We start from the raw sequence: 27,656 nt of genomic DNA on the forward strand, positions 1-27,656 counted from the left end.
ACATCTCTACATCACCTGTGAATTACTGCAAGAGAAGCACCACTTTTGAGGGAGCCAAGAGTCACATAAACCATATGCAACTGGAAGAGGACAGACAGAGCTCAAGAAGGGTGTATGATAGGAATAGTACAATGAGAAGTCTCCTGTACCATGCCAGAAACATCCTAAAACAAATCAGCTAACTCTATATAGAACTTTCAGGAGTTAGATATAAAACTTCACGTTAAATCAAGATTTATATTACTCAGATAAATTAATTCCTGCTGCAGTTCTTTTCCACTAGAGATAGGACTGCCTGTGGGGCTACACCAGCCATGAAACTGTCCTGCTGGATTCCTGCAGCATTTTACAAAGTATTATTCTTGTGATTGTTGAACAAAGGTATCTTTGCAACATTTTAGCAAGGTTGTTTTCAAGCTGCTATAACGAAAAAAATGCAGTCTGGAAGGTAGTCAACATGCAGATATTTCTGCAAAGAGACGCAAACCCAGTTCAAATTCTGAAAAGCAGGAGTACCTATCAAAAAATTAGAAACTGAAATAAACTGAAGTTGATGTGTTTCACTTTTGAACTTCTAAGTTGTGGTAGCAGCTCAATTTAACTCATTTCAAGAAGTAAATAATATTGAAATAATATTAGTGATTTTCAAAAAACCATGCATATATATGTTAGGGATCAGACTTTGGAGAAAAAATGTTGTCAGATATGGATGTTTAGCACATTATTAACAAATTACGCAACTGTCCATAAGCAACAGATCAGTCTTAACCAGACCGAACAGAATAGTTTTAGTATATTAATTAGTGTTACATTTTCCCGTTAAAAAGTTTAATTTCCAAGATTTATGCCTGCTTTTTGCATGGTGAAGGAATAAATAAATCTAAATAAAGAAATAAATAAATTTGCATAAATTTACTGACAATACTATTAATGTTCAAAATCTCATTGTTCATTAACAGTGCATTTCAGCAAAACTTAAGCAGTAACTAATCATTGCAATGCTTTATTAATGTTCTATACGGCACCTAGAAATTAAATTAGATTTTTTTTTGTTTATAATCACCATTCCTTTCAAAACACTTGAAAATTAAAGGATTAGACAAGCTGGGAACAGTTTTATAAAGCTGCTTTCCCATTTTGTCATGATATATAATGAAGTACAAATAGCATGCTAATTCTTTTAGACTACTTAATATACAAAGCACTTACGTGTCTTTTATTAGCCTAAAATAATTAAAAAAATAAAAGTTACGCTATGTTGCATGCTATGATGTTAAAATATGAGTCCATGTATTGCACACAGTGTAATCATAGAGTAAGAACTACCATTTTATTTTGGAAAATGTGACACTTCTTGTTTTGCTTCTACCATGTCTTCACCATCAGTTCACATCATCAAAAAAGATCTTATGACAGATTTCCTTGAGAGATTTTGTGTCTGTTTCTTTTTCTGTCTTCCTCCCTTCACTTTTTAAGTTTTCTTTCTTTATATTTAGTTCTTGACTTTCTCTTTAATGTCTTCTATTTCCTTTCTTCTTCCATTTCTCCTTCCAAAACCAGTACCTTCTAGGTCAAGCAGTATTCACAACGGGTTGTTACATAGCACTTGTAACTTAAAACAGACCTGTCTTTGGCTCTGAACCTCTATCTACTTTCTTTCTCTGTGGCACAGCAGCCTCTAAAATTTTTCTCTTCAGAGTTAATATATTAAAAAAACATTTTCACTTGGCTTCTGAGGCATCTCTTTTTTTCTTACAGAAGTGTTCTGTGCAAATTAAAGACAGTTACCAGATCCAGAATTTTACCTGCTTTGTGAGCAGGGCACAGCCTGCTGTTGTTCTTTGTTTAAATTAATGAAAAATTATCAGTTCAGAACATGTTTTTCATTTTTAGACTTTTCAAAAAGCTTCCCTATAAACAGGAGATTATTAGTACACACATCATTTCTCAGTAATAAAAGAGTGAGTAACCCAATGTGCTATTGAACTGTGAAATAAAATTAGCAGAAACACACTGAATCATCTTAGAAGGACAAGCCCTGATATGGAAAATAAAAACAAGGAGTCTAGATCCTTCCCAACACATTACAACATATATGGGAAGAACACCCTCCTCCAGCAGCTCAGTATGTCATGTCTTAGCCAGAAGAAAAATTGTCAGCCTTGTAATAGACCATCAGCTACAATGAATTATCTTGGGTCTTCATGTGCCTTCTCGTTCTCGGCAGCTAACCTTCATCTGACCAAGGTACTGCTGCAAAAACCAAGGTGATAAAATACTTTCAGAGAAGGGTAGATGTATCCCCCTTACACTTCCAGCTTCCAAGAGACCTGGAGGTTTCCTCTCCTTATGGAGGAATCAACCATTGCATTCCATGCAACTACAAAGTCTGTAAAATGATCCAGAAACCATACCAATACCTGGGAAAGCAGTTCTTAAGTCTATTCATCTGCCACTTGTTACTGACTCCAGAGAATCAAGTCCTCAGCACAAACAGCAAAATCTGTGAAGGGTGCGCATCTGAGCTGCTGAAGTGACAAAGAGGAGTTGTGGATAGAGATGAGATACAGATAGCTTGCTTAGCTCTGTGACTCTTCCAGTTGTCCCTCTCCCATCTTCAATGGGACACCTGTCAGAAGATTAGCATATGAAACTGGTAGACCAGAAGATACTTAGTGTTAGACAGAAAATCTTCTTTGGTTTCGTAGATCAACATGAAGAAAGGTAAGGTACGACTGACCCTGGTAATCATGAACCTGCACAGGTACAGGAATCTGGAACCTATGAGGGAAGCCTGAAAGTGTTGTGAGTGAACCTGCCAGGTCCACATGAAAAATGCTAAAATACTACACAAATTAATCCCACAGAAGAAAACTGTGAGCTTCTCTTCTAAGTGGCCTCAGATTCTTTTATGCTTTCCTTCCTATTAGCCTACTGCCTGCTGCCAGGCCATTGATAGTGACAGTATTTCAAAAAATTGTTGCACAAACAGGCTATAAGGGTCCAGGTCACAGCTTTTATTGGGCCTTCCAGCCCTTTGTTCCCAGAACATAAGAATTTATTTCCATCAGAAAAGGATGTAATTTTCTCAACAACAGGATTTGGTAGAGGCAAACTCTGCTACACAGAAAACTGAGAAGCTGGAAAAACGAACTACGTCACAAAAACAAATGACATTTTGTTGGAAGAGGTTGACGAGCAGCATTTATAAATTAATGCTGTGCACTTAGATCTGTATTTAGTCTCTAGCCTAAATGACCAGATATTTAAGCCTGTTGAATGTTCCATTGCACTTCATAAAATGGGAAAAGTGTTGATCAAAAATCATACACATGCTAGGTACTACATTTCTATTTGCTGTTTATTCCTGCTGCGTATCCTTACTTATTTAAAAAAACCCAAACCCTCTAAAAGTTTGAGTTTGAAAGAGAGCATCTTTTCTTTACCAAGATTTTGTAGGTTTTGTACTTTGCTTGCTGATTGCTGACATTCTTCAGTCCCAGCAAATCAATTTATAGGAGCATAGGCCAAATTGTGCTCCCTCTCTGAAGGTTTATGAAAAGTTAAAAATATGTGGAAAAGAACAACTTTTCAAATGTTGAATTTAGAACAAGTTTCTGTAAATATAATGCTGTAACAGTTGGAAACCTTTCAGTGTAAAGTATGCCATTTAATCAGGTTTATTTTTCTCATCATAGTTATACACTGTTGTATGTGGAATGAATAATTTTGTTTGTTTTTCCAGTTTTATGGAAGTTAAAACACAGCCCATAGATGATAACTTGTTGTCTACTTTTCCTGGAGAGGTTTGTCACCTCTACAGAAGCAAAAAAGAGAAAGAATGACCCCCAAGCTATTAATATAAGCTCCTAACTAGAACACGTAAAACATTTGGGCAAAGCAAAGGAGAACCCTGATTTGTGTTAATGAATGTCAGGACAACAAACCAATCTACCAGACAGGCATAGATCTCTCCCTGGTTTTGTGATAATCAATTCCAGTTACTCTAAATACTGATGTATTTGAAGCAGGGTCACGAAAGTGAACCTCTCGCATGTCAGCTAAGTTCTCTGGATGTACAGTTTAATGTAAGATTGTGGTTTGTCTTATTGTTAAATAGGAAGATGCATTAATTATTTTTTATTGGATAAACTACTTCCTTCTCAACTTCACCATCACCATTCCCAAACTCTAAAGAAAGGAGATGAAAACTGTGACCATTGTAAGAGAACAACCACGGGTGTGTATAAGCACAAAGATTTGATCACAGGTGGATAAGGCCAAATTTGAACAGTCTTTATGGTCCCAAACACAAATGGTGTATTGGAGAGGAATGAAACAGCAGTAGAGGTAGTGCAGTGTTTGGCCTAAGTAAAGAGTCTTTTCTGCTAAACTGTTACTGTATGCAAGAAAAAATGGCTCTTACTTATTATGGGATAGATAGTAGAATATGAATGTCACACAGAAAAGAATCCCAGAGTTCTTGGTCTAAAAACACAGTGGAAAAATCTCTTTTTATTTTCTACTGAATTTCATGGATCTGCATAAGGATTCTGAACATCAGATAATAATTTTATTTTTCTGTCAAGTTAGTATACATTCATCTCAATGTTAGTTTACATACTAAGGTTATCCATAAAATGTTTTAAAGGGTTGTTCCATCTTACTTTGACATAAAAAAGTTTTGTAGGAATAATGGAAACTGGATACAGTTAGAGTTCTATGTGTCAAAATTAGATTAGTAAAAACAAAGCAGCCAGATCTACTTGCATTGAAAACAAACAAAATTACCTTGACTTAATTGTTTACAAAATCAGAGAATCATGCTTCTGCTTCTGTAATAGTTGCGTTTTAGTACTGGAATGTACTAAAAATGTCATCGATATTTTTTCATCTCCCATCCTGTACCCATCAGGATTACAACACACATATCAGGTTTATAACATAATCCAAACTGAGATAAAGACAATAATTCTGCAATTAAATTTTCTCAACAACAAATGGACATCAGAGAACTCATAAACATATGTATTAAATAATTGTCTGCTGTGTGACACAGCCAAAGTTTGTTCACTTTAGTGATATTTATTTTAAATAATCACAAGAGATGGGTACAATGATTCTTCCATACCTTGTTGGATGAATCTCAAGTAGTCTCAGGAACAGTTGAGAATCTAAATTAAATTTGTTTTCATTAAGTGGAAGTGACTATTCAGACAATTTTCCTCTTCAATCCCTTTCTAGAAAATCTGCATTCAGCTCAGATTCACTGGTTAAACATGCATATTGCTGCAGATGACAGTAATTCAGGACAGACGCAAAGCAGTGCAATTAGATGTGGACTGGTAGAGGTAACAGCCAAAATGATTGTTGATGGCATGTTAGGTTGGCTGTATCTGCCACTTTTTCCACCTCACTGGAACTTCCTTTTAGTACTATGAAGGAAAGGAAAGCAAAACGTCATTTTCAGTAAATTTGGCTAAGATCCCTTTCTGAATCCAAGCTGGCCAAATCATAGGAGTTCAGTGTTGAACCAGATAGAAAGCATAGTATATAGAGGAGGGAGGAATTTAAATTTAGTAGCTGCTGTGTGCCAAGTATAGAGTCATTTTTCTTCAGGGAATTGGTTGAATCCAGCACATTGGCAATGGGTAAGGGGAAATCTATTTTTCTTCCATCTGGCCAGCCTACGACTCTATAGCTCAGGGTTTTAAAGTATTATGCTGCCTGATGTGGGAAGATTGCCTGATGACCAAGTGTGAAGTTGGGAAATACAAATTACCTACCCTGACAGAGCTGTAGTATTTGTAGATAGATTCTGATCTCGTTACAGGTATTATGAAGAAATGTTTAAGTATGTTTATTTTAGTAAAATAACAGGAAGAAAGAAGGATAAGAAGTATATCCAAAATCAATTGTATTTTAAAAGGTAAATTATTTTTAATTACTTTCATTTTTTTCCCAAAGGGTAAAAAGCCATGTTTATTAGTAATACAAATTACCTTCTAACTACATGGGTAATTAGTGCAAGTTAAATTCGTCTGTGTTTAAAAATAAATAATTTGTGTAATCTAGACTACTTTTATTCAGCCTCAAAAGCAGACCTACTTGCTTTGAGAGTCTGTGCGCCTGTCTGAAAAGCTACAGCTAACCCAGATAATCAGAAACAGAGAAAGGAGAGCCCTTTTCCCATTCTCAGCTATGAGAACTTATTTGAAAATCTACAGTAGTTATTCACTACTGTCAAATCACCTGAATGTTTCATACATATTGTCTGATTAAACAAATCTATATTTAAATCTACATAGACTTGAATAAAAGTCACTAAGCCTGTGTGACCTTGTAAACTAATATACAGTAAACGTTTTCATTTAGGAAAAGTTGTTTAATAAGCTAAGAGATAATAATCACTGGATTGTGCACCTTTATAATTAATATTGCATATAATTTCCATTAATATTCTTAATGCATCTCAGAGACTGGGAGAGTATTCACTTTCTCCCTGAACAATAGCAGAGTGTGAAATGGATTTAGGATAGCCCTGATACACTGTTGATCCCATTGTTGGTGGTAGTTAGTCTTTGATGGACAGGGCACAGCATTCATTACTATTGATTACAGTCCTGTTGTCTCACCTGAAAACATCATAAGATTCAATAACTGCATATTGCATACTTAAGTAAGTGAGTCACAAAGGAGAAACCATAAAAAGTCTCAATTATCGTCTCTTCCTACAGCTTTTTCGTATTGAGCCATACAAGATTCATCCCCATGTTCCACAGAAAATACATACATGAAACAACCGAAAGAACTTCTGAGATGCTCAAAGGCCTAAATGTTAGCAAGGGGCAGAAGATGCTTCGGTAGCAATCTGTCCACCCACGTACATTTACTAGGACATATGTCATGTTTGATAGCACAAGCATTGAGGGGCTTTTCTGAGGGAGAAAAAAAAAAAAAAAAGTTGTGACATCTAATGATACGTTCTTATAGAGAATATAGGAATTTTGTCACCCAGAATTCTGTTCTCAAGACGAAAAAATCCTTCTCTACGCATCATATTTAATCGAATTCCCCAAATTTTTGAACAGATAAAAAGCATCTATTTTCTGTCCTTCTCAGTTAGAGAGCAGTGGTTAAACAAACAAGCACAAAACTTTTTATCTTTAAAACTACAGTTGGACTTCAGAAAAACAGTTTACACTCTGTCTTTGGTAGGAAACCGTGGAGCTGGTAAGAGATTTGTGTGCAGTTTTACTGTGGACCAGCGAGCCTGCAATGCTGAGCTGCTCTGCCTGTTCTGAAAGTTTTGTATCAGGCATTTTAAGCTTCTGAATTTCCTTTTTTTCCTTGGAGTCTCAGGAAAAGCGTTAGTACACAAAGTGAATTCCCTGCTATTCTTTTGCAGTTAATTTGTTTCATCCCCCAAAAGAAAGACCCCAATAGAAGAGTACCCATTCATGTGCAAAGCTGAGAACCTGAGGCAGAACAAGAGCAAAGGTTACCCTTGCACCCTCCCCCAAGCCTATTCAGAGAGAATCCCGATTCTGTTTCTCACCTCTGAAAGTCAGACATTGTATCTGGCGACAGAAAAAGAGAATGGTCCAGGCACAGCTGTTCGAAAGTGAGAAATAATAATGCTCTGTGTCTAGACTTTAATTAGAAATGACAGGCTATACCCTCAGGTGATGCATAAAACTAACTATACTTTAGATGAGGTATGAGCCTAGGCTGTGGTGGTAGGGGCAATAAGGAGTCTTGCAATAGTGGAAGTAGCTGTAAAATATCTCATTTACATAGTTACTAAAACGTACTTTGGCCTAATTCAAAATTTGTACCAGCTGAACTGAAGGTGTGATGCAGCACAACTATCTGAATTTAAGACACTTAAATTATGGGGTAATTAATGCTTACTCACACTTAGGTCCCTGGTAGTCCCATTTGATCCCTTAGCAAATACCAGCCATATCTGGTAAAATGCAAAACTAAACTTTTGGCTTCTTCACGACTCGGGATGAGCATTAAATGGCTTAGGAAACACGCAAACCTTTAAGTTCTTCTTTTAAAGACAGCAGAAGAAATTCACCACAGATACAGACCTCCAGGTGGGATATGTCCATTTGCTTGGTCCTCCTTATGTGTGTACCTGTCCAAACACCATTAAATTAAGATGGCTGTAGGTGCTGACCGTTACCTAAATTTTATACAGACTAGCAGTACTGCAAGAGTTATGTTTATAATTAAATCTGCACAGAAAATTGTCCATGCAATAATTTACATGGCAGCCTCCCTATTTATTGCAAGATAACCTAATCTGCTGATGAAATTGTGTGATTTATAGATGGCTACAATTGTGGATGCAATAAGCTAAAAATAGATGTCCAGCATTTTTCTGCAAGCCTGTCTATTTCTTTAGCTATTATTCCTTTTTTTTTTTTGAGCACTTTTATTTTGGCTGACAAATCTCTTAATATACTATCAACTACAAAGTTTACAAAAATAATACAAATAGTACCACTACTTGAGTTTCAGGTATGGTGGGAATACAGGGAGTGTTTTCTGAGTTTTGGTTGTTGTTGCTGTTTCCGTGGTTTTGTATGTTTGTTTGTTTTTTAAAAAACCCCAAAGCCTAAAGTTAGGAAAAGTTAAGTATTTCAGGAGCTCAGAGGGTTGCTGCTAGAAACTGCTTGAATCCATTTCAGAGTTCCAGCAATGACCACATGGAGGATGAGGCCTTTTTTGATCTTGGCTCATCATGTAAGTAAAAACACAGGAAGAAGTTGCTTTTCCCTCCTTTGCCCTCAAACATCTGTGAGCAGCCACACGCCATCATCTTCATATCCCCGTATGGTTTTATGGTTATTTTAAGTTAGAATGCAAAACTGATAGCAAATACTGTACAAGTCTGTTGAACCACAATACTAAGCATCCTGAAAATTTCTGAGAAAAAACGAATCTCACCCTTTTCCAGTATAGCTTGCATATTGATGCAAATAATTACTTAATGGCTATAGCAGGTACAGAAGTATGCTAAACTCAGTTCATATTTCAGTTCACAGACTGTGCCCAGAATATAGGCCTGTAACTAAGAAATGTAATCTTTTGACTCCTTAGAAACAAAAAGTTGTTTGTGATTTTAATGTGCTGTTGAGTTTTCTGCAAAACATGAAAAAGACGTTTTTAGTGCTGGAAAACTTCTGTTGTGACCTTTGATCTTTTATTAAAAGTCCTTTATTTTAGTTTTATCTTTAGACTGTAATGGTACCCTTTTAACAAATAATCAAAAATATATGCAAGATTGAATGTATTTCAGGAATATTTAGTGGAATAACAGAAGATTCATAGGACTAAGTCCTGTGAAAGGTTTCTCGAAATTTCAGACAACATGGTATTTGCTCTTGCTCCCAGGCTTTGTGTAAGTGGCAGAAGGCTTCAAGAAGTTCATTCCATACATCATCATAGTCATGACTAAAGGAACAGTAACTGTTCTTCTTTGGCACACCTTTTTATTACTGTTCTTTCACAGGAGATCATAGAGCACAATGCAGTGTATTGGAGGCTCCTGAGCAACTGGCTCCCCACTCCTGTGAGTGTCAGTTGATTACAGTAAAAATCAGTGGGAACTGAGCAGTGCTTTTAAGTTAAACCACTTACAACTTGCACAACTTGTAGCTGAAGACTGCTCCTAACATAAAACCAGCTGATGGGTAATACTAAAAGATTCACCTGACCCTAGATTTTGTCTCCAAGAGTGGTTACAAGGGGATAACTAGGGTTAACTGTGCAAAGAACAGAGCAAGCATATGTGGCAGCCCCCCTTTGTAGTCTCTAATGTCTAACCAGTTCCAGGTTAGGGACATATACAAGGGCCAGAGCCCTTACTGCTGCACAAACTATCTTCATGCAAAACCAGCCAATCCTAAAAACATTGGAAAGGGGAAATGCTGGGCTTTTTAAAGGGGCCTTAATAAACCCTTTCAAAGCGGAACATCGTCTTCCCTAAGCAAGGGCTTGTTAGTGCTATGATAGACTTGTAAGAAAATCAACAATAAAGTTACTTATGAGATAAGAGGAAAGAAATGTATTTACTAACCACATTCACGTAACAACTTACTATATTCACTGCAAGTCTTTGCATTTTGGAGGAATGCCTAAAAATTACAAGGGGAGAGGTAAGCATTGCTTTTTATTTTCAATTCTTCTTCACAACATTGACTTAACAGCTTTTACTAAAGATAGTTCCATTTCTAAGCTGCTGCAAGAACTGTGGTAGAAAGAATGCCAGAAAACCATCTAAATTAGACAAAGCTGTAATCTGTGTCCAAACCAGTATGCATCGTACACTCTAGAGTTTTTAATAAATCTTTTCCAGCTATACAGTCCAGGAATATGGAAAGGAAAGTCCAATTTTTTCCATTCAAAATAAATCTGTGCTCATTTCATGATCCAGTTTTACAGTCTCTAACATTAGTGTACGCGTTCATGCTTTTATATGAAGAATACCAAGAAAAGGGGAATCACCACACAGTTCAGCAGATGCTAAATGAGAAGTCCGTGATGCTCCGTGATGACTACTGTAATTCTCCTTCAATTCAGACACCAAACAAGTCACTCAGGCACCTGAGACCAAGATGCCAAATTCTGCAACAGGAGTGTCATTCCTACAGCTGAGTGCCAGACTGCAAAATGCTGCAGTGCTCTACATGATAATAGCCAAGTCTTCTTGTGAGCTAATTCCAGATTTTTTCATTCTAAAATCAAAGTAACTGAATTCTTATGTATTTGCTAAGATTTTCTGCATTGCTTTTATATGTTTCTGTGTATACTAATCTTTGAGGAATAACATTTGCCAAATTTTTCCATGGAGATTTTCCATACACTTTTCAACATATTGTACAATTTGTCTCAGCTTTGCTTTCTGTAAGCCTTACAGAACTTATTCAGAACTTAAGCCTTATTCAGAACTTAGGAGCTTTCTCTATAAATAGGAAAATAATAATACAAGGATACACAGAAAAAGCTATAATAGTATAGCTGGAGCGAACTGTTACGCCTACTGACCTAGTCTTCTTTCTGGTATCTATCTCTTGACAACAAAACCTGGAAATATATAAAGCAGGAAAAACTACTTTACCTTTGACATAAAACAACTACCTCATCTGAGATACCTCTCTTCTGCTTATCACTATTCCTGTACTTATGTGGCAACTTATTGTGTTTTTTTTCTAAGCTCTCTACTTTAATCTTAACAAAGATAGGATCAGTTCCTTCTTATTTGCCTGCAAAATTTGAGTCTAATATCCATTCTGCTATAGAGACTCCCTAATCAGCTTGAGTAGTCCAAGATTCCTCATCTTAGTTTTACTAGAGAGGCATTTAATCTTACCTCTCCCACTGTCCACCTCTCCCACATTTTGAGCAAGGCTTTGAGTGTTATTTTCACCACATCGATATTCTCTGATCTCTCTGCCCTGCCTCATCTGTGTTCCACCAGGGAGGAAACTGGCCAGGACATGCTGGAGAATGCCAAGCTTACATAAAGTTTTCCAGCTGTATTTCCAAATCTTATACTAAAATAATCGGATTGGCCAGGTCCACAGGGTCTTACAGAAACAAGAAGGCTTGGGTAACGATAAGCCCCACATCAGCACAGCACACATAGCTGCCTGCAGGGAGTATCCTAGAAAACCACGGTCTACCATCCTGCCTTTGGTAAGGCTCTTCATATTTAAATGAAGACATTCTTGGCAATACCTCATTCCTGGGCAGAAGTAGCCTCACAGCCATATTTGAAACCCAATGCATAGCTATGAATTTTGTTTTAGAGGGCCATTAAGGACAGCTCAACCCAATTTTCCAATTGAAAGTACACTCTTACACGCACTCTTTCTCTGAAATACAACTGTACCAGGCACCATGGTTTCTACTTCTGATGGTATTAGGCTGAACACATGTCCCTGGGTTATTTCTTGAGATGTTTATAGATCTCTTCCTGCAAAGGGGGATGAGATCTGCAAGCAATCTGAATTCAGGCTATTTACAAGGAAACACTGGATCTCCACAGCACTATTACCTTCAAGCACCCCTAGAATCTTGTAGTTCAAGGAACTAAAGATGAAGCCCTTATGCACCTTTCTTCCTCATAAGCACAGAACCTACAGTACATATAAATGCAAGATTATCACGTTTGGGTTTTTTTTCAAACTATACGGTCAACCAAAGTATTTCAGTGACCATATTTATGTAATTTATAACATAATTTTATATTTAGTTTTTAAATATTATTCTTCTTTCCTCAGTCACTGGTAGGATATTTCTAAATATGATAGGTTATTATTCAAAAGTCTTCACTGACCAGGGAGAAAACATATATCCCGAAAAACACCTCATACTTTCAAGCAGGTCTATCCTGCACAAGTAACAACAATCTCATTTTACACTTGCTCACCAAAGACTGGTAGATTTCTTTTCTGTATAAATTTCAGTCAAAAGCAAGATTCCTGGAATCAGTCCTAAATACCTCTGAATGTATCTAGCAATGTTAAATTGAAGTTTAATATACATACTATTTAAACACACAAAAAAAGTGTGCTTGACAATCTCATCAAATGTTGACTGACATACTAAAGGATTCAAATGCCTAAAGTAAAGCCTAGAGTGCTTTAGCTAACTCCTTTCATGGTCAGCAAAACCTAACAAACTGGTTAAGACACAGGTAATATGGTCTGTGCTTAATAAATGTGTAACCCTGTCCAGAGTTCCTGAGGCACAGCTGTCCCAATGGTTTACACGTATTATCAGAATTCACAGTATAATTCCTATCCCTGCTACAAAGAGTTCTACTTCCAGCGAAGAAAAAATTATGCCAAGTATCAGCATACTACTTCCTATGCAAGTTTCTTTTCTAAAAAGTTGCAGATCATACGAAAAAATGTACACAGATATTATTTGGGCTGACAAAACAAAAATAAAAGTTAATCAAATAAGATCACTATTTTTATCTGAACATATTTCCCCCTGAAAAATTATTTTATGCACTAAAGCTGAACAGGTAAGCCAAACTGTACCGGGAGTTCTGTCAGAAATTCTAATCACAGATGGTCAGGAATTTTTTGAGTGGAGCCAAGGCTTTTCCTGGTAATATAGCAGTTTTGACAAAATTGCTATTGGAAATATTTTCTCAGCTCCAGCAGCGAGTACAGGCAAGAAAATGTAGTTATGTGGGACTGGGAATAAATAACTTGCTGGTCTGACCATGTATCTTTGCTTTGCTTTCTTGATTTAGAGCAGGGAGTTAAACCCATGTGAGGGCCCTAACCAGACAGTGATAAGCTGTCTTTCTTTTTAGCTTGATGAGTATTTAACGAGTTATACACCATGGAGCAGCTCCAGCCACGGAGAGGCCAGTCTCCCACACCAGAATAGCCCCCAGCCTCGCCGTCAGACAGCAGCGTGAGTGTATCCAAGTCTGATTTGGGCAGGGTCTGATTTGAAGACAGGTCTCCCAAATCCCATGAGGATACCATCAGCATGAGGCAATTGGCTGTGATATGTGCCTGTCTGTCCAAAAGGTTATTTTTGGTCCTGATGCAGAACAGGGGAAAAAAATCTCTCTTCACAACCTGTCCTTTCAAAAGGGTAGGTGCTCCCCGTTCCCGGTATTTCCCAGAGTTTGCTGAAAAGGTGGAGCAGAACCTGTCACAATGCCTGTCCACGGGGACAGATGACACGGCTAAGGTGCGTCTGCGGAGCTCGCCTGGAGAGCGCGATTTATCCACGCGATCACCTTATATATTAGCCCGCTGCAAAGGCTTCGGATTATTAACCCAGAAGACTCGTCCCAACACCAGAGATCCGTGTTTTAATTAAGCAGGACTTCCCAGATGTACAACAATCGCTGCAAAAGAAGCTTCCCGAGGCTACAATGACGGAGGACGGGACGGAAGGCGCTGCCGACACGGGATGGCGCCCTCGGCACGAGCAATTAGCCCGGGGGGAGCGGGATGACAACGCGTGTTTCCCGAACCGCCGCGTTCGCGGCGAGGACCGTCCCCACACAATCCTCACCCCGCGGAGCCCGAGCCTCAGAGCCTGCGTTCGGCAGGGACTCCCTCCCCGCTCTTTGGATGTCTGGAATGAGCTCGGCGGTTCGCAGAATCACCAGGTTGGAAAAGACTCACAGGATCATCGAGTCCAACCATTGCTATCTGCCACTAAACCGTGTCCCTGAGCACCTCGTGTCTTTCAAACACCTCCAGGGAAGGTGACTCAACCACCTCCCTGGGCAGCCTCTGCCAGTGCCCAATGACCCGTTCCGTGAATTTTTTTTTCCTGATGTCCAGACTGAACCTCCCCTGGCGGAGCTTGAGGCCATTCCCTCTTGTCCTGTCCCCTGTCACTTGGGAGAAGAGGCCAGCACCCTCCTCTCCACAACCTCCTTTCAGGTAGTTGTAGAGAGCAATGAGGTCTCCCCTCAGCCTCCTCTCCTCCAGGCTAAACAACCCCAGCTCTCTCAGCCGCTCCTCATAAGGCCTGTTCTCCAGCCCCTTCACCAGCTTTGTTGCTTTTCTCTGGACTCGCTTCAGAGCCTCAACATCCTTCTTGTGGTGAGGGGCCCAGAACTGAACACAGGATTCGAGGAGCGGTCTCACCAGTGCCGAGTACAGAGGGAGAATAACCTCCCTGGACCTGCTGGTCACGCCATTTCTGATCCAAGCCAAGATGCCACTGGCCTTCTTGGCCCCCTGGGCACACTGCTGGCTCACGTTCAGCCGGCTGTCCGCCAGCACCCCCATGTCCCTCTCCTCCGGGCAGCCCCCCCGCCCTCCGCTGCCGGGCTCGCTGTGCCCGAGGCGCAGTTCCCGCCCTTTGCCCCCCGACCCCGCTCTCGCTACCCCGACCGGACCCCCGCGCTCCCCCCCGCCCCCCCCACCCCGGCTCTTCCCGCGCCGCCACGTGACGTGCGGCGCACGCGCGGCCGCCCGGGCACATCTGCAGGCTGACGTCAGCGGGCTCCGCGCCGGCCCCCGGGCGAGGCTGCCAAGCCCGCCTGCTGCCGCCGCGCTCGGCTTGGCCGGGGGCCGGCAGCGAGAGGAGGTCTGGGGCTACTTCAACCAAATTTTCCGGAGTCCTTCCTGCTCTGCCTGCTTCCCCCCCACCGTTCCCCCCTTCTCTCTCTCTCTCCCTCCCTCTTCCCCCTCCCTCCCTCCTCTGTCTCTCGCTCCCCCCTCTCTCCTCCCCCCCCCCCGACTCAGATGATATTCACATGGTGTTTTGCACAGAGGAGGCTGCTCAAGAGGAGGGCGCCCACCCCCATCCCAATATAAGCCTGTTTTTCCTTCCTTCCTCCCCCCCCCACCCCCCGCTCCTTTTTTGTTGGAAAGACAAAATGTGCAGGGTGATAGGTTGGGTGGGTTGATGGCATCCTTCCTCCTGCCAAGCCAACTCGTTTTCTGAAAACCCCTTTTAGGAAGGGTAGAGAATTTGATTCTGTTTGGAGAATAGAACCCTGATGGTTGCTTGCACAGAGGGGAAAAGCAGAGAGGAATACGGGAACCGTCCTGTGCAACCTCTATTGTTTGAAACTTACTTTATATCAGAAATTGAAGATGAAAACGGTAAGGAAGATTTCACGCTATTCGATGAAACTTTTTGCTTTTCTTGTGTCCCGAATAATGGTGCGTGCAGAGCTTTTGGGGAGCGGGGGGAGGTTTATATCGTATCAGGCGAGGTAATTTGGAGTAGTTTCAGACAGAAACCTTTGAGGATGGGGGAAGGGGATGCGAGGATTTTCAACCGAAGAGCAGTGATTTACGAAGTACGGTCTCCAACAGTGCATTTCTTTCTGGATTTTTTTCAAGCTTTTAACACTAAATCGTTGGTAGAGGGAGAAAAAAAAAAAAAAAGCCAATCAAACGACAGCCGAGGACCAAAGCAGCAGCCCCCAAAGCCCAGACACAACCCACACCCGCTGCGGATCGCCTGGAGCTCGGGGCGCCCGGACAAGTGCAGACTTTGTGCCGGGGCTCGGAGGGTCCGGGGCTCGGCGGGGATGTCGGGCTCTCCCCGGGCTCATTAGGAAGATGGAAGCGTGTGGTTTTGATTTACTCGGAGCCGCTTGGGATTTGCCAGACTCCTAACCGCGCGGAGCCGCGTTTATCGGTGTGTGTCTGTCTGCGGGGTTCAAAGGGACTTTGTTTGGTGGGAGGAGGTAAGTGAGCTCTGCTCCCCGGCGATCTGTGTGCCGATTTCGCCTTCCTTATTTTCTTTCATTGTTGTACAAGAGCGGAGAGAGAGGAGGCGAGTCAGACTCTTGTTTTTATTTGGGCTGCCGGTGCAACGCGTTTGGGCCAAACGCCAAGTGTCTGGGTCACACGCGTTTTATCCAAATAGATTCAGCGCTGCTGTCTGGAAATGGGCTGCTGAAAGTTAACTTTAGGATCAACCCTACCACAGCAACCAGACTCTTCCCTTCAGCCTCCCTAGGGACGAGGGCTTTTTTTTCTTTCTTTCTTTTTCTTCTTTCCCCCCTCCTCTTCCTTTTTCCTTCTGAATTTTCTTTGGGGGGGCTGCGTGTCTGGTGAGCTCCAACTTGTTTCAACACTAACTTTTTAAACTTTTCTTTTAATTTTTTAATTTTTTTTTTTTCTGTGCGGGCAGACGTGCCGTCTGTACTCCGCGTGTGCCTACGTGTTGGGCCGATGACCTTTCGGAGGGGGGTGGCGTTTGCCTTTTCGCATCCTCCCTGCTCGCCCCGCGGCGCGGTGACAGCTGCCCCGCCGCTGGGGCAGCCCCGGGACGGACCTCGGGGCGCGCTCCGCGGCGGCTCCGCTCCTCGGCGAAGCGCTGAACTCCCGGGCAGCGAGGAGCCGTCCTTCCCCTTCGTGCGCGTCGCCCTCCCCGCCGCCCCCCGGCCCCGTTTCTTTCCACCGAGCCCTTCCCGGCGCGTCGCCGCTTTCTCCCGGGGAAGCTCCCCGGGGCGCGGCTAATCCTCCCCGGCTTTTGAAGCCCCTCGACGCCCGGTACCTGTGATTGAATCGGCGTGATTGATGCCCGCTCTCCCCTCCCATTCCCTTAGCAACCGCTCGGATGGGGCCGCGGGGTCTGGGCTCCCGGGGGTCCCGGGCGGCGGAGCCCGGCGGTGCCGCGGTGCGAGGATGCTCCAGGGATATCGCGGTCTCTTGGCGGCTTGCCTGCCCCGAAACTGAAGCTACCTTCGTTTTCAGTGATGCTGTGGTTGTCCGAGGTGCCGTTGCTTTGATGGAGGCTCCCAAGGTGACTTGGCTAGTCGCCCTCCGTAATCCACTTCATGTGCCAGAGTCTTCCAGGATGGCTTTTTTTTCTCCTCGTTGAGTTTCAGTGGGTAGGAAGCTCATGGTAACGGTCGCTCTTGTCATCAGAGCTGCCATAGAAATGCGGGTGCCATGCACCCACTTTGTCTTTGGCATCCTAGATTTTGAAAAACATCTTGTACTTTGATGGTTGGCAGAGTGAAGAAATCGGGCAGGAGTGGTGCTTTTCGGTAGTGGCTCAGGAGGACGTGAAACCACACCTGTGCTTACCAGAGGGTGTAGTTCCACCACGGGACCAAGGATGTGCTTCTTGGTGTGAGCTTAGTGTTGGTCAAATGTCATCTTGAGAACAGTCAAAAGTGGCATGCTCTGTGAATGCTGCCAAGGAAGACAGAAAATAAAGAAGACTCTAGTCTCTAAACACTTCGAGATTCCTACCAAATGTTGTCCTGGAATTACTATATCTATGTATTACCCAAGTGCTTTATCTTTTGTCTGTTACTACACCTTAATTTGGAATGTTGATATAACTATGTGTGGTCTACTCGTATCAGTGCTCAAGCTCTCCATTTCACACAGGCCTCTGCAAAGATACTACACGTGGGTGACTGTTGGTCACTGACCAGCACCTACCACGTGTCTCAATAATGGGTTCTGTTGTCTACGTCCAGTATTTTAAGCTACCTAGTTCCTTGGGTACTACAGTGTCAGGAGATCTTAATGTTAGGAGAACTTATTATCAGCCTGACAGACTGAACGTCATCTCCGCATTACCATTTTTTTTGGCTCAATAAAAGCTGTGAGGCAGTTTTACCTCTATATATGGCAGTAACGAGCCATTACTGGACTACAGTGTCCAGTTCTGGTGTCAGTGCATGGAAGGGGATGCTGAAGAATTGGAAAGGATTCAGGGGAAAAAAAAAAAACATCACAGAAGTATTCAAGCATCTGGAAACTGAATTATGTAGAGTGAGGTAACCCAAATAGGTTGAGCTGCTTATCAGGAAGTGTCAAGAGGTGCTTGTATCAGATTCTAACTATCCATGCAAGGAGAAGAAGGCAACTCATTAGCAGACAGAGGTAAAGCATGATTCAATGACAGCAATATGAAACTTGAGGTTCTCAGATTAGAGGTAAAGTTATTTAGTGTACTAAAGTAGCTGAAGAGTTGATTATGTCTCTTCAAAACTTGTAAAAGTCTAAAAGCTGCAACTGAGTATTAGCTAGAAAATACAGGAGCTATACGGAAGGTCCCGCCAGGTATTTTATTAATATGCTTTGAGGCTTTGTCACATGTGTGTGGCATCACTAAATCCTTATGCTTCCCTAAAAGAAAATACTGCTAATCCCAAGGTATATTTACAAAGTGTCATTCCCTCTAAAAACTTAATTAAATCCTGTGTGCTGTCTTGGAAGATATTTAAAAAGTAAGTATTGGAATGATGAGATTAACCTCATTTACACAGTAATAATTCAATGTGTTTTAAATTGGCGAACAAGTTTCCTAGTATTCACTGGAATGTTGGTAAATCGGATTTCCATGAATTTGATTTTTCTTGGGATGGTATGCAACAAATCTTTTAACATTTACAAATAATCCTGCTGTCTGAATGGATATTGTAAATCATTCCCAGGGTTTTAGAAAGTGCATGTGTAAGTGACTTTGTGGACTTTTGGAAACTTGTTTTTAAACAGTCTTCCTTTCTTAGTTGTTCTGTTTTTCCAAACTCAGCAGAGTTTGCTCTATGCACAGGTGTGCTGAAGTGCTTTAGAGGACTGATTAGTACCAGCTGACGCAACACATGGTTTGGTATCCCATGGTACTGGACTGTTAGTCGACTGCATAGGTCTTCCATTTAATCCCTGGCTGCAGCTAGAGCTGCTCTCTAGTATTAGAGCAATAGTGTTTTAACTGGGAAAAAAACCCCAAACCCTGAAAAAGTAACTTGTTCACTGAGTCCCGTGACCTGCAAAATAAGAATATATTCTACTACATCAAATTGTAGTAAATATATATATACAAAACACTTTTGTCAACAAATACTTGAAAAATTTGAATGTGTATTAGGAATAGCTTCAGATACTGAAATTTATTCTTTGGTATTAGAATATACAGCATTCCTATTTTAGTGAATGAGAATTCTGCTTGCATAGGCAGAACGCAAGCCCAAGTAATAACAAAATACATGCTGCAGAAATACCGGATAACTGTACTCTGGATTCTTTCCCAGGTGCTTCCTTTGCCTACCAGTGTACTGGGTCTTGTTATTCACTGCTGAAATCAATGAGTGCATAGCATTGATTATAGCTGGAACGAGTCTGAACATGGTATTTGAGCAACAAGAAAGTTTACTTTCATAAATCCTTATGCCTGTTTAACATAAAGTTGATATGTGCATCTCAAGTTGTGTGGATTTGCTGTTCAAGGTTAATGGTAATGGATGGTTTTGTAAAGCTGTGACTTCGGACCATAAATGTGACAACATCTGAATGTTATTTCAAAATGTTGTGTTACATAGTTCACTGTGATGGTTTAGTGTTCTGCAGTATAGATCTATTTTAGTAGAAAGAATTTGGCTTGACTAATTTTCTTTTTTTGTTTTCAGGGAAAGAAATGGAGCAGTAACTATCCAGTCTAACATCTTACTGATATCTTAAGGAATCTTACAAATACTTATTTTGAATTGAGAAAATGACTGCAGATATAGAAGAAAATACAGGCTGTTGGAAAAGAATACCTGTCAAAAAGTGGAACGTCCAGTAGTTAATTTGGAAGTAACATAAAATAAATATACCTGTTATGTTGCGATTCTGGAGTGGAATTAACTCTGTAGCACACAGGTAGCTCTCCAAGAAAGGAAAAAAAAAAGTGCGCTTTCTATTTTTCTGAATTATGGAAATTTTTTGGAAGACGTGGACATGGATTTTGAGCCTAGTCATGGTTTCATCAGAATTTCACAGTGACAACAGGCTTTCATATAGTTCTCAAGGTAGGGATCCAACCTCTGTAGCTGACAAGAAGCGTCTGTTTTGGCATTGCATTTGGGTAGCATTTTCTAAGCCACATTTCTATAATGAATGAGTTCATTTAGTTAATTATCACGGAAGTTTAAATACAGCAAATTGGAATAAATATTTTGTTTTAATTTCCTTCAGTCTACTTTTAACTGTAGGAAAGCCTTGCGAATTAAATCTAGTAAAATGTACTTGATAAGAGTTTAAGCACTTGACATAACTTTTCAGACTAGGAAGTAAGGATCTAATCTTACTTGAATCCATTGACGTTTATAGTTTTTCAATGAAATGAAAAGCCTTCCATGTGTTTTTACAATATAATACTTTTCATTATTACTGTTTTTATTCTTGCAGGTGGATATGATAGCTTTTGTCTTTGCATGTTATCACTGGGAAGAATGTCCTACTTAGGTTAAAATTTAGCCCTAAATGTTTAAATATTTTGGGTAAATAAGAGAAGATATGTCGTTAAAAACTCTTGTATTTCCAGTGACATCAAATTAATGGGAAACTGAACACATTTTCTTGACTTAGTAAGAAAGAAAAGAAGATTTTATTGTGTTTAGTAAAATGTCTTTTCTTGCTTTTACTTGAAAATTACTTTTACTCATGAGGGTGGTGAGATTTAGCCAAGTACGGTTTGTGTTTATGCTACTACTTGTTTCCTGTTATATTTTCTTTTCTTCTATGCCCACTACTCCCTGGACTGTCTTACCTTGTGATTACAAAGAGGAATTCCTGTCTTACCTTGAACACTACCAACTAACAGTCCCAATAAGGGTTGATCAAAATGGAGCCTTCCTCAGCTTTACTGTGAAAAATCCTAAACCCTCAAGAAGGAGGAGGAGCACAGACCCTTATGACCAAGAACTGGCAGCATCTAAATTATTTTTTAAACTTTCTGCCTATGGCAAGCACTTTCATTTAAACCTGACTCTCAACACAGATTTCGTGTCCAGACATTTTACAGTAGAATACTGGGGGAAAGATGGACTGCAATGGAAGCACGATTTTTTAGACCACTGTCATTACACAGGATATTTGCAAAACCAACACAGTACAACTAAAGTGGCCTTAAGCAACTGCAATGGTCTGGTAAGTGCACGTTACATGTTCTAGTATTATAGTGTGCTTGTCCCTTTTAAATTACAGAAGAAGAACTTAATTGGCATATCTTTCAGTTTTTTGAGTCCCTGCGGGAAGCAAACAGACAGGAGGGTGCAGAAAACCCCTTAAGCCTGATCTGGGTTCTGGGGAAAAGTAGCCATCAGTTTTTCAAGCTTAATTGTAAGTACTAAGACCTAATTCTGTAGTTCTTTGGCTGGCAACATTTTCACTGTTTACAGTGTCTGCACTAGGGCTGCGAAGAGACCCTTAGAGGTTATAAAAATGCTCTGAGCTTAAGAGGTGGAGAGGAGGGAACAGTGGATCCTTTGGGATGATTCATTGATTCATTGATTGAACTGAACACCTGCTTGTTGTCTTTTAGAATCTGAGTTTAGAAACTTTGAGTAAATGACATAAAATAGGAATTGCTTGGTGTAGAAGTCTTCACTGCTCTAAATTCAAACAGTGAAGAGGAAAGTAGATCCTTTGCAAGTACTCCCATCAGAAAGTAATTATTAACCTTTTTAGAGAACTACTTTGTTTACAAATTGGAAACAGTTGCATTTAAAAGTAGGATTAGAAATTCTCATCTTAGTCTCTTGATCACACGACAGTAGTATTCGCGTGGGAAAAGGCTTCTATTCTTCGTAATAGAAATTAGAAAAAAAACTGCAAATAAATAAAAACCAGACTATTGAGTAACAAAATACTAAAATAGAAGGGCATGACTGGTAAATAATAAATCAAGAACTAGTAATCTCTCTAATAAAAATATATATGTAATGATTATTCATTCTAGTTTCAATTATAGTAGAACACTGGTCAGTCTTCTGGTTAGGAATAGACAGATCTAAGTAATTTCGGAGGGAAAAAAAAAATTACACAGATTTGCTAAACTAATTCCTATTTATCCTTGGAAGTGCTATTGAATAATGTACCTTGGGATGTTATTTACAAACAAAAGCCTCCTGCTTCAGATGTATGTAGGTTGCATTACAACTCAGCTACTTGTGATATCTCTGATACAGACTAGGTTAACATTTTGGAGCACTCTTGAGGAAGATGTTTAATGGGGTTTTCCAGGGCTAAGTGAACACTTTCAAAGAAATGTAGGTAAAAGTGTTTAGTTGAGTGTGGTATCACGGTTTTGTTAATGCAGACTTGTAGCAGAAATGTCTAAATTTAGTACAATTTTCAGTTTGGTTATGCTGTTCCCATATACTAACTTTGTTGTCACAGTTATTAAGGCTCAGAAACTAATTGTAGAATAGTGTGGGTTGAAAGAGACCTTATAGATCATCTAGTTTTAACCCCCCTGCCCTGGCAGGGACACCTCCCACTAGATCAGGCTGCCCAAGGCCCCATCCAGTTTGGCCTTGAACACCTCCAGGGATGGGGCAGCCACAGCTTCCCTGGGTAACCTGTGCTGGTGCCTCACTACTCTCATGGTGAAGAAATTCTTCCTTATGTATAGCCTAAATATGCCCTTCTCCAGTTTATACCCATTGCCCCTAGTCCTATTACTACAAGCCTTTGTAAACAGTCCCTCCCCAGCTTTCGTATAGGCCCCTTTCATGGAAGGTTGCTATGAGGTCTCCTCGGAGCCTTCTCTTCTCCAGGCTGAACAAGCCCAGCTCTTTCAGCCGGTCCTCATATAGGAGGTGCTCCAGCCCTCAGGTCATCTTTGTAGCCCTCCTCTGGACCTGTTCCGACAGTTCCATATCCTTCTTATGTTGAGGATTCCAGAACTAGACACAATACTCTGGGCGAGGTCTCACAAGAGCAAAGTAGAGGGGCAGAATCACCTCCCTCAACCTGTTGGCCATGCTTCTTTAGATGCAGCCCAGGATGTAGTTGACCCTCTTGGGCCCTCGTGCTGGCTCATGTTGAGCTTCTTATCAGTCAGCACCCCAAGTCCTTCTCTGCAGGGCTGCTCTCGATTACGTCACCCTCCATCCTGTATTGAAGGGGATTGCCCTGACCCATGTGTAGGACCTTGTACTTGGCCTCGTTGAACCTCATAAGGTTCTCACAGGCCCACTTCTCCAGCCTGTCCACGTCCCTCTGGATGATATCGTTCCGGTATGGCAACTGCGCCACTCAGCTTGTTGTCAGCGGCAAACTTGCTGAGGGTGCACTCGATCTTGCTGTCAATATCATTGATGAAGATATTAAACAGCACCGGTCCCAGTACGGACCCCTGAGGGACACCACTTGTCATGGGTCTTCATCTGGACTTCAAACCATTGACCACTACTGTCTGAATGTGACCATCCAACCAATTTTTTTATCCACCAAACAGTCCACCCATCAAATCCATATCTCTCCAAGTTAGAGAGAAGGATCTTGTAGGGGACCATGTCAAAGGCTTTGCAAAAGTCCAAATAGATTATATCTGTTGATTTTCCTGTGACCATTGATGTGGTCACCCCATCATAGAAGGCCACTAAGTTGGTCATACAGGATTTGATCCTGTTGAAGCCGTGCTGTCTGTTTCTAATCAGCTCCACGTCCTCCATGTGCTTTAGAATGTCTTCTAGGAGGATCTGTTCCATGATCTTCCCAGGCACAGAGGTGAGGCTGACAGGTCGGTAGTTCTCACGGTCATCTTTTCTACCCTTTTAAAAAATGGGCACAATGTTACCCTTCTTCCAGTCACCAGGGACTTCTCCTGATTGCCATGACTTTTCAAATATCATGGAGAGTGGCTTTTGCAACCACATCGGCCAATTCCCTCAGGACTCTGGGATGCATCTCATTAGGTCCCACAGACTTATAAATGTTCAGGTTCCTCAGGTGGTCACGAACCTGATCCTCCTGTACAGTGGGAGGGGCTTTACCCCCCTGGTCGCCGTCTTGTGGTCCATTGACCCAGGAGGGGTGAGGAGAGTGGTTATTGGTGAAGACTGAGGCAAAAATGTTAAGTACTTCAGTTTCTCCTTGTCTGTTGATATGAGGTCACCACTTTCAACTGTCAGTGGGGACACATTCTCTTTTAACCTTTCTCTTCTGATTGATGTACCTATAGAAGCCCTTCTTGTTAGTCGTTACTTCTCTTGCCAAGTTCAGCTCCAGCTGTGCTTTGGTCTTTCTGACCTCATCCCCATACATCTGGGCAGCATCCCTATACAATTTCCACGTTCCCTATTCTTGCTTGCACTGTGCAGTTCTCTATTGCTTTTCAGTTTGACCAGCAGGTCTCGACTCAGCCATGCTGGTGTCTTCACTTTCTTGCCTGATTTGCTACGTCTGGGCACTGAGCACTCTCGCGCTTTTTGGAAAGCATCCTTAAATATTTGCCAGCTCTGTTCTGCTCCCTTGATTGACACTCTCAATCATTTTAATTTTGAGTTAATTTTGAAAAAAAATGCTATGGAGACCAAATGGAGAAAAGTTAAAAATACTATGGAGACCAAATCTCTGCTTTCAGGACTCACTTCTTTAAAAGACGCTCCATGTCTCTATCTCCAGAGTTTCTGCTAGCTGAGGCACAGACTGGTTGGCCCCCTTGGAAGCTGCCATCAGGTGCCATGGTGCTCCCACTTCAGTTCCTCTATGAGCTTAGCCGGGGGTGGGCAAACAACACCTACTTTTGCCTTAGCCTGCTCTTATTTTCTTTTCATCTTAGGAGAACAAGAGTGGGATGCAGCAGGAAAAAGTTCTTATTTTCCTATTAGCTTGCCTATCTTTTGCTCTTCATGGCATTTCTTTTCTTCAAAGAGTTTAGCATAATGGAAAGTATTGTGGTGAAGCAGAACCTTTTGATTTGTGTCTTGCACCCTGAGGTGATGTTCAGCATTGTCATTGCTGTATGTTTTCCCTCTGCCCTCAGGTATACTCTTTTGCTGGAGTGATATCAGATGTTCTGTGGTTCTAGGTGTCATTATGTTGACTAAGTGCTTGTAAGTTAACTGGGAAGCACTCCACAATAGAGTTGAATTGTCTTCAGTGCTTGTTGTTGTCACCAGCTCTTATGTATTTCTTCCAGGTATTAAGGCATCCTTAATCCTGTCTGGCATACCATAATTGGCACTCTAGTTCTTCATAGTCACGCATCTACTTGGGACTACAAGTGTCGACTGCATTTCCTAGAAAGGTGTAGTCACAAGCATGTGAGGTTCTAGAAGCAGTAGGGGTGACACAAAGCTCTTTTCACAGAGAGGCAGGAGTCCTGCAGAGGGGTGCAGCAGTAGGCTCAAGTGGGCAGCATCTTCTGCCATAAACTCCTTTGTCATTCAGTCTCGGCAGGGCCTTCCAGGCCACTGACTATGGGAATTACTGCTCCATTCAAATAAATCCTTCACAGAGTTATTTTTAAATGATTCCTACTGATGAATGTTTTGTTATACAGCTGCTGGTTAGAACATGTTTAGTAAAGCAATTGGCAGTGAATATCAAAGACAATATTCCTTGTTTGAGAGCTAATGATAGTTCAAGATGTCATGCTTAAGGCCCTCATTGTGTTTTCCAGTCTGATTGTTGGTCTGTCAGAGACTGCCAGTCATGTTCTGCCTAGTCCTCGATTAATATCTTTCTCAAAGCCAGTAGTTCTAATTTGACTCTACAACAAGTAGTACTCTTTAGCAGTAAGAGTTGCTCACAAGCAAAATCGAAGCATTCTGTTGTTAGGCTTCAGTATTACCAAATGAGTTCAATTTCTTCCTCTTAGTAAATGTTTTGAGTTATTCTGTTTAGTTATTCAGGGTGGTCAGGTGAGACCATGATCTAATTAACATAACCTATATGAGTTTGAAGAATCCTTGTAGTATCTGAGATGAGCTCTAGTGTAAGGAGGGCTTCCTGTCAGTTTCATTAAAACAAAAATGATGAGCTGTCAGTTCATTTCCCTGTTTCACTTTTCAGCCTCTCCTGCTATATTTCTCATTACCAAGTACCCCAGAATTACATGCTGCTACTTACTGAAGTTTCCTTTTGCTGGGCCCCGATTATGCTATAAATTGTCTGAAGTTATGAGGAAAGCTCTATAATCCAGTGAGCAGTCATGTGAGGAAATTGAAGGTCTTGTCCGTCAGGCTTGCTGGCTCCCAAACTTATATTTTCTTTAGTGGATGTTACATTTGTGGTTGGATTGTAGGTTGTCCTCTTTTCTCATGAAAGAGCCTGCGGGAAGCTGTGTTTTAGGGCCTTTGGACATCAGGTGCAAGGCAAGAAGGCTGAGGCATTGCCTAAACTGACTATGTCGTACTGAAGGAAATAAGAGCAGAAACAGTGGTAGATGGGTTGAAGAGGGAAGAACTTCACCTCAAGTGAAAGTTGTTGGTCTAATTCTTAGGGGAGCCAGTCTAAAAGAAGAAAAATTTTGGACTTATTGTAGTGGAATTGAACGGAAACCAAACTTCTTGCATCCTGGCCCACCTCTGTCCTCTGCCAGGTGTCAAAGTTTTTAATTACATGCTTAAACAAGTTTTCTACTTGTAGATTTTCTCATTTTGAAAAACCCGTTAGTGGGAGGTACTTCAAAATGCATAGGAAGTGGTTATTATTAGGAAAGTGAATGAGAGGTTAAATCGTGTTTTGAGGCTACTGTGATTCCAAGGAAGTGTTTAATGTAAAAAGCCAAGTATTTCCATGGCATGGGAAGTTCCATGTCCTGAATAACATTTGTGCTGGGTAGCACAGATGTCTCTGTCTAAACAGAAATGATAAGAAAAGCACAAGAAGTGGGCCGTAGGCTGAAAGAATGACTTTACTTGGTTAAAGGAGGAATTATTTTGCTGGAAGACTTCATGTCTTCAAGTTTTTTTACAAGTATTCCTAAATTCACGTATGTGCAAATTATTCATATTCCTCTTAAATTAGCTCATTTGAAAGCTGATGCTACCATAAGGAATGCATCTGCTTTTATAGATTACAGATTGCATGTAGTGTGGTATTTTTTAATTGTATGTAAAGTAATGCCTAATTTATAAAATAATTTATAAAGATGAGAATTTATATTGAAAAGGATTTAGTGTTCCAGTTCTGTTTCTTTGGAGTTCTCTCCAGTATTCACATGTATTTGCAGTATAGACCAAGTATGCAGAAAACAGTATATAAGCTGTCCCTGTCCTAGTTTTAGGATGTCTTTTTAGGTTGCATGATGCACTGTCTCAGTCCAGATTGTGATTTTTTTCATCTTCAAGAACACAGTAATCGAATACAATTTTTTTCCTCAGTCGTAAAACCACAATGAAATATGTAGCCAGCTGTAGATGTACTGAACAAGACTGACACATTTTCAGA

At 40.9% G+C, this 27,656-nt stretch overlaps 1 protein-coding gene across 6 annotated transcripts in view; it reads left to right on the top strand.

The window, feature by feature from the left end:
• Window positions 1-15,389: 15,389 nt before the first annotated feature.
• The window catches only part of ADAMTS6 (ADAM metallopeptidase with thrombospondin type 1 motif 6), a 143,307-nt gene continuing 131,040 nt past the window's right edge, over window positions 15,390-27,656 (top strand). For 2 of the 6 annotated variants that reach the window (XM_069879852.1, XM_069879855.1), the window contains exons 1-3: window positions 15,390-15,617; window positions 19,898-20,281; window positions 21,037-21,401. In XM_069879852.1, the coding sequence (XP_069735953.1) occupies window positions 20,185-20,281; window positions 21,037-21,401 (462 nt within the window). In that variant the 5' untranslated portion in view covers window positions 15,390-15,617; window positions 19,898-20,184. Of the gene's footprint in view, window positions 15,618-15,995; window positions 16,211-19,897; window positions 20,282-20,915; window positions 21,402-27,656 lie in introns of those variants that run through there. The other 4 variants (XM_069879856.1, XM_069879853.1, XM_069879854.1 and 1 more) reach the window with 4 other exon arrangements.

This window comes from Phaenicophaeus curvirostris, chromosome Z (assembly GCF_032191515.1).
Source record: "Phaenicophaeus curvirostris isolate KB17595 chromosome Z, BPBGC_Pcur_1.0, whole genome shotgun sequence".
Classification (NCBI taxonomy): domain Eukaryota; kingdom Metazoa; phylum Chordata; class Aves; order Cuculiformes; family Cuculidae; genus Phaenicophaeus; species Phaenicophaeus curvirostris.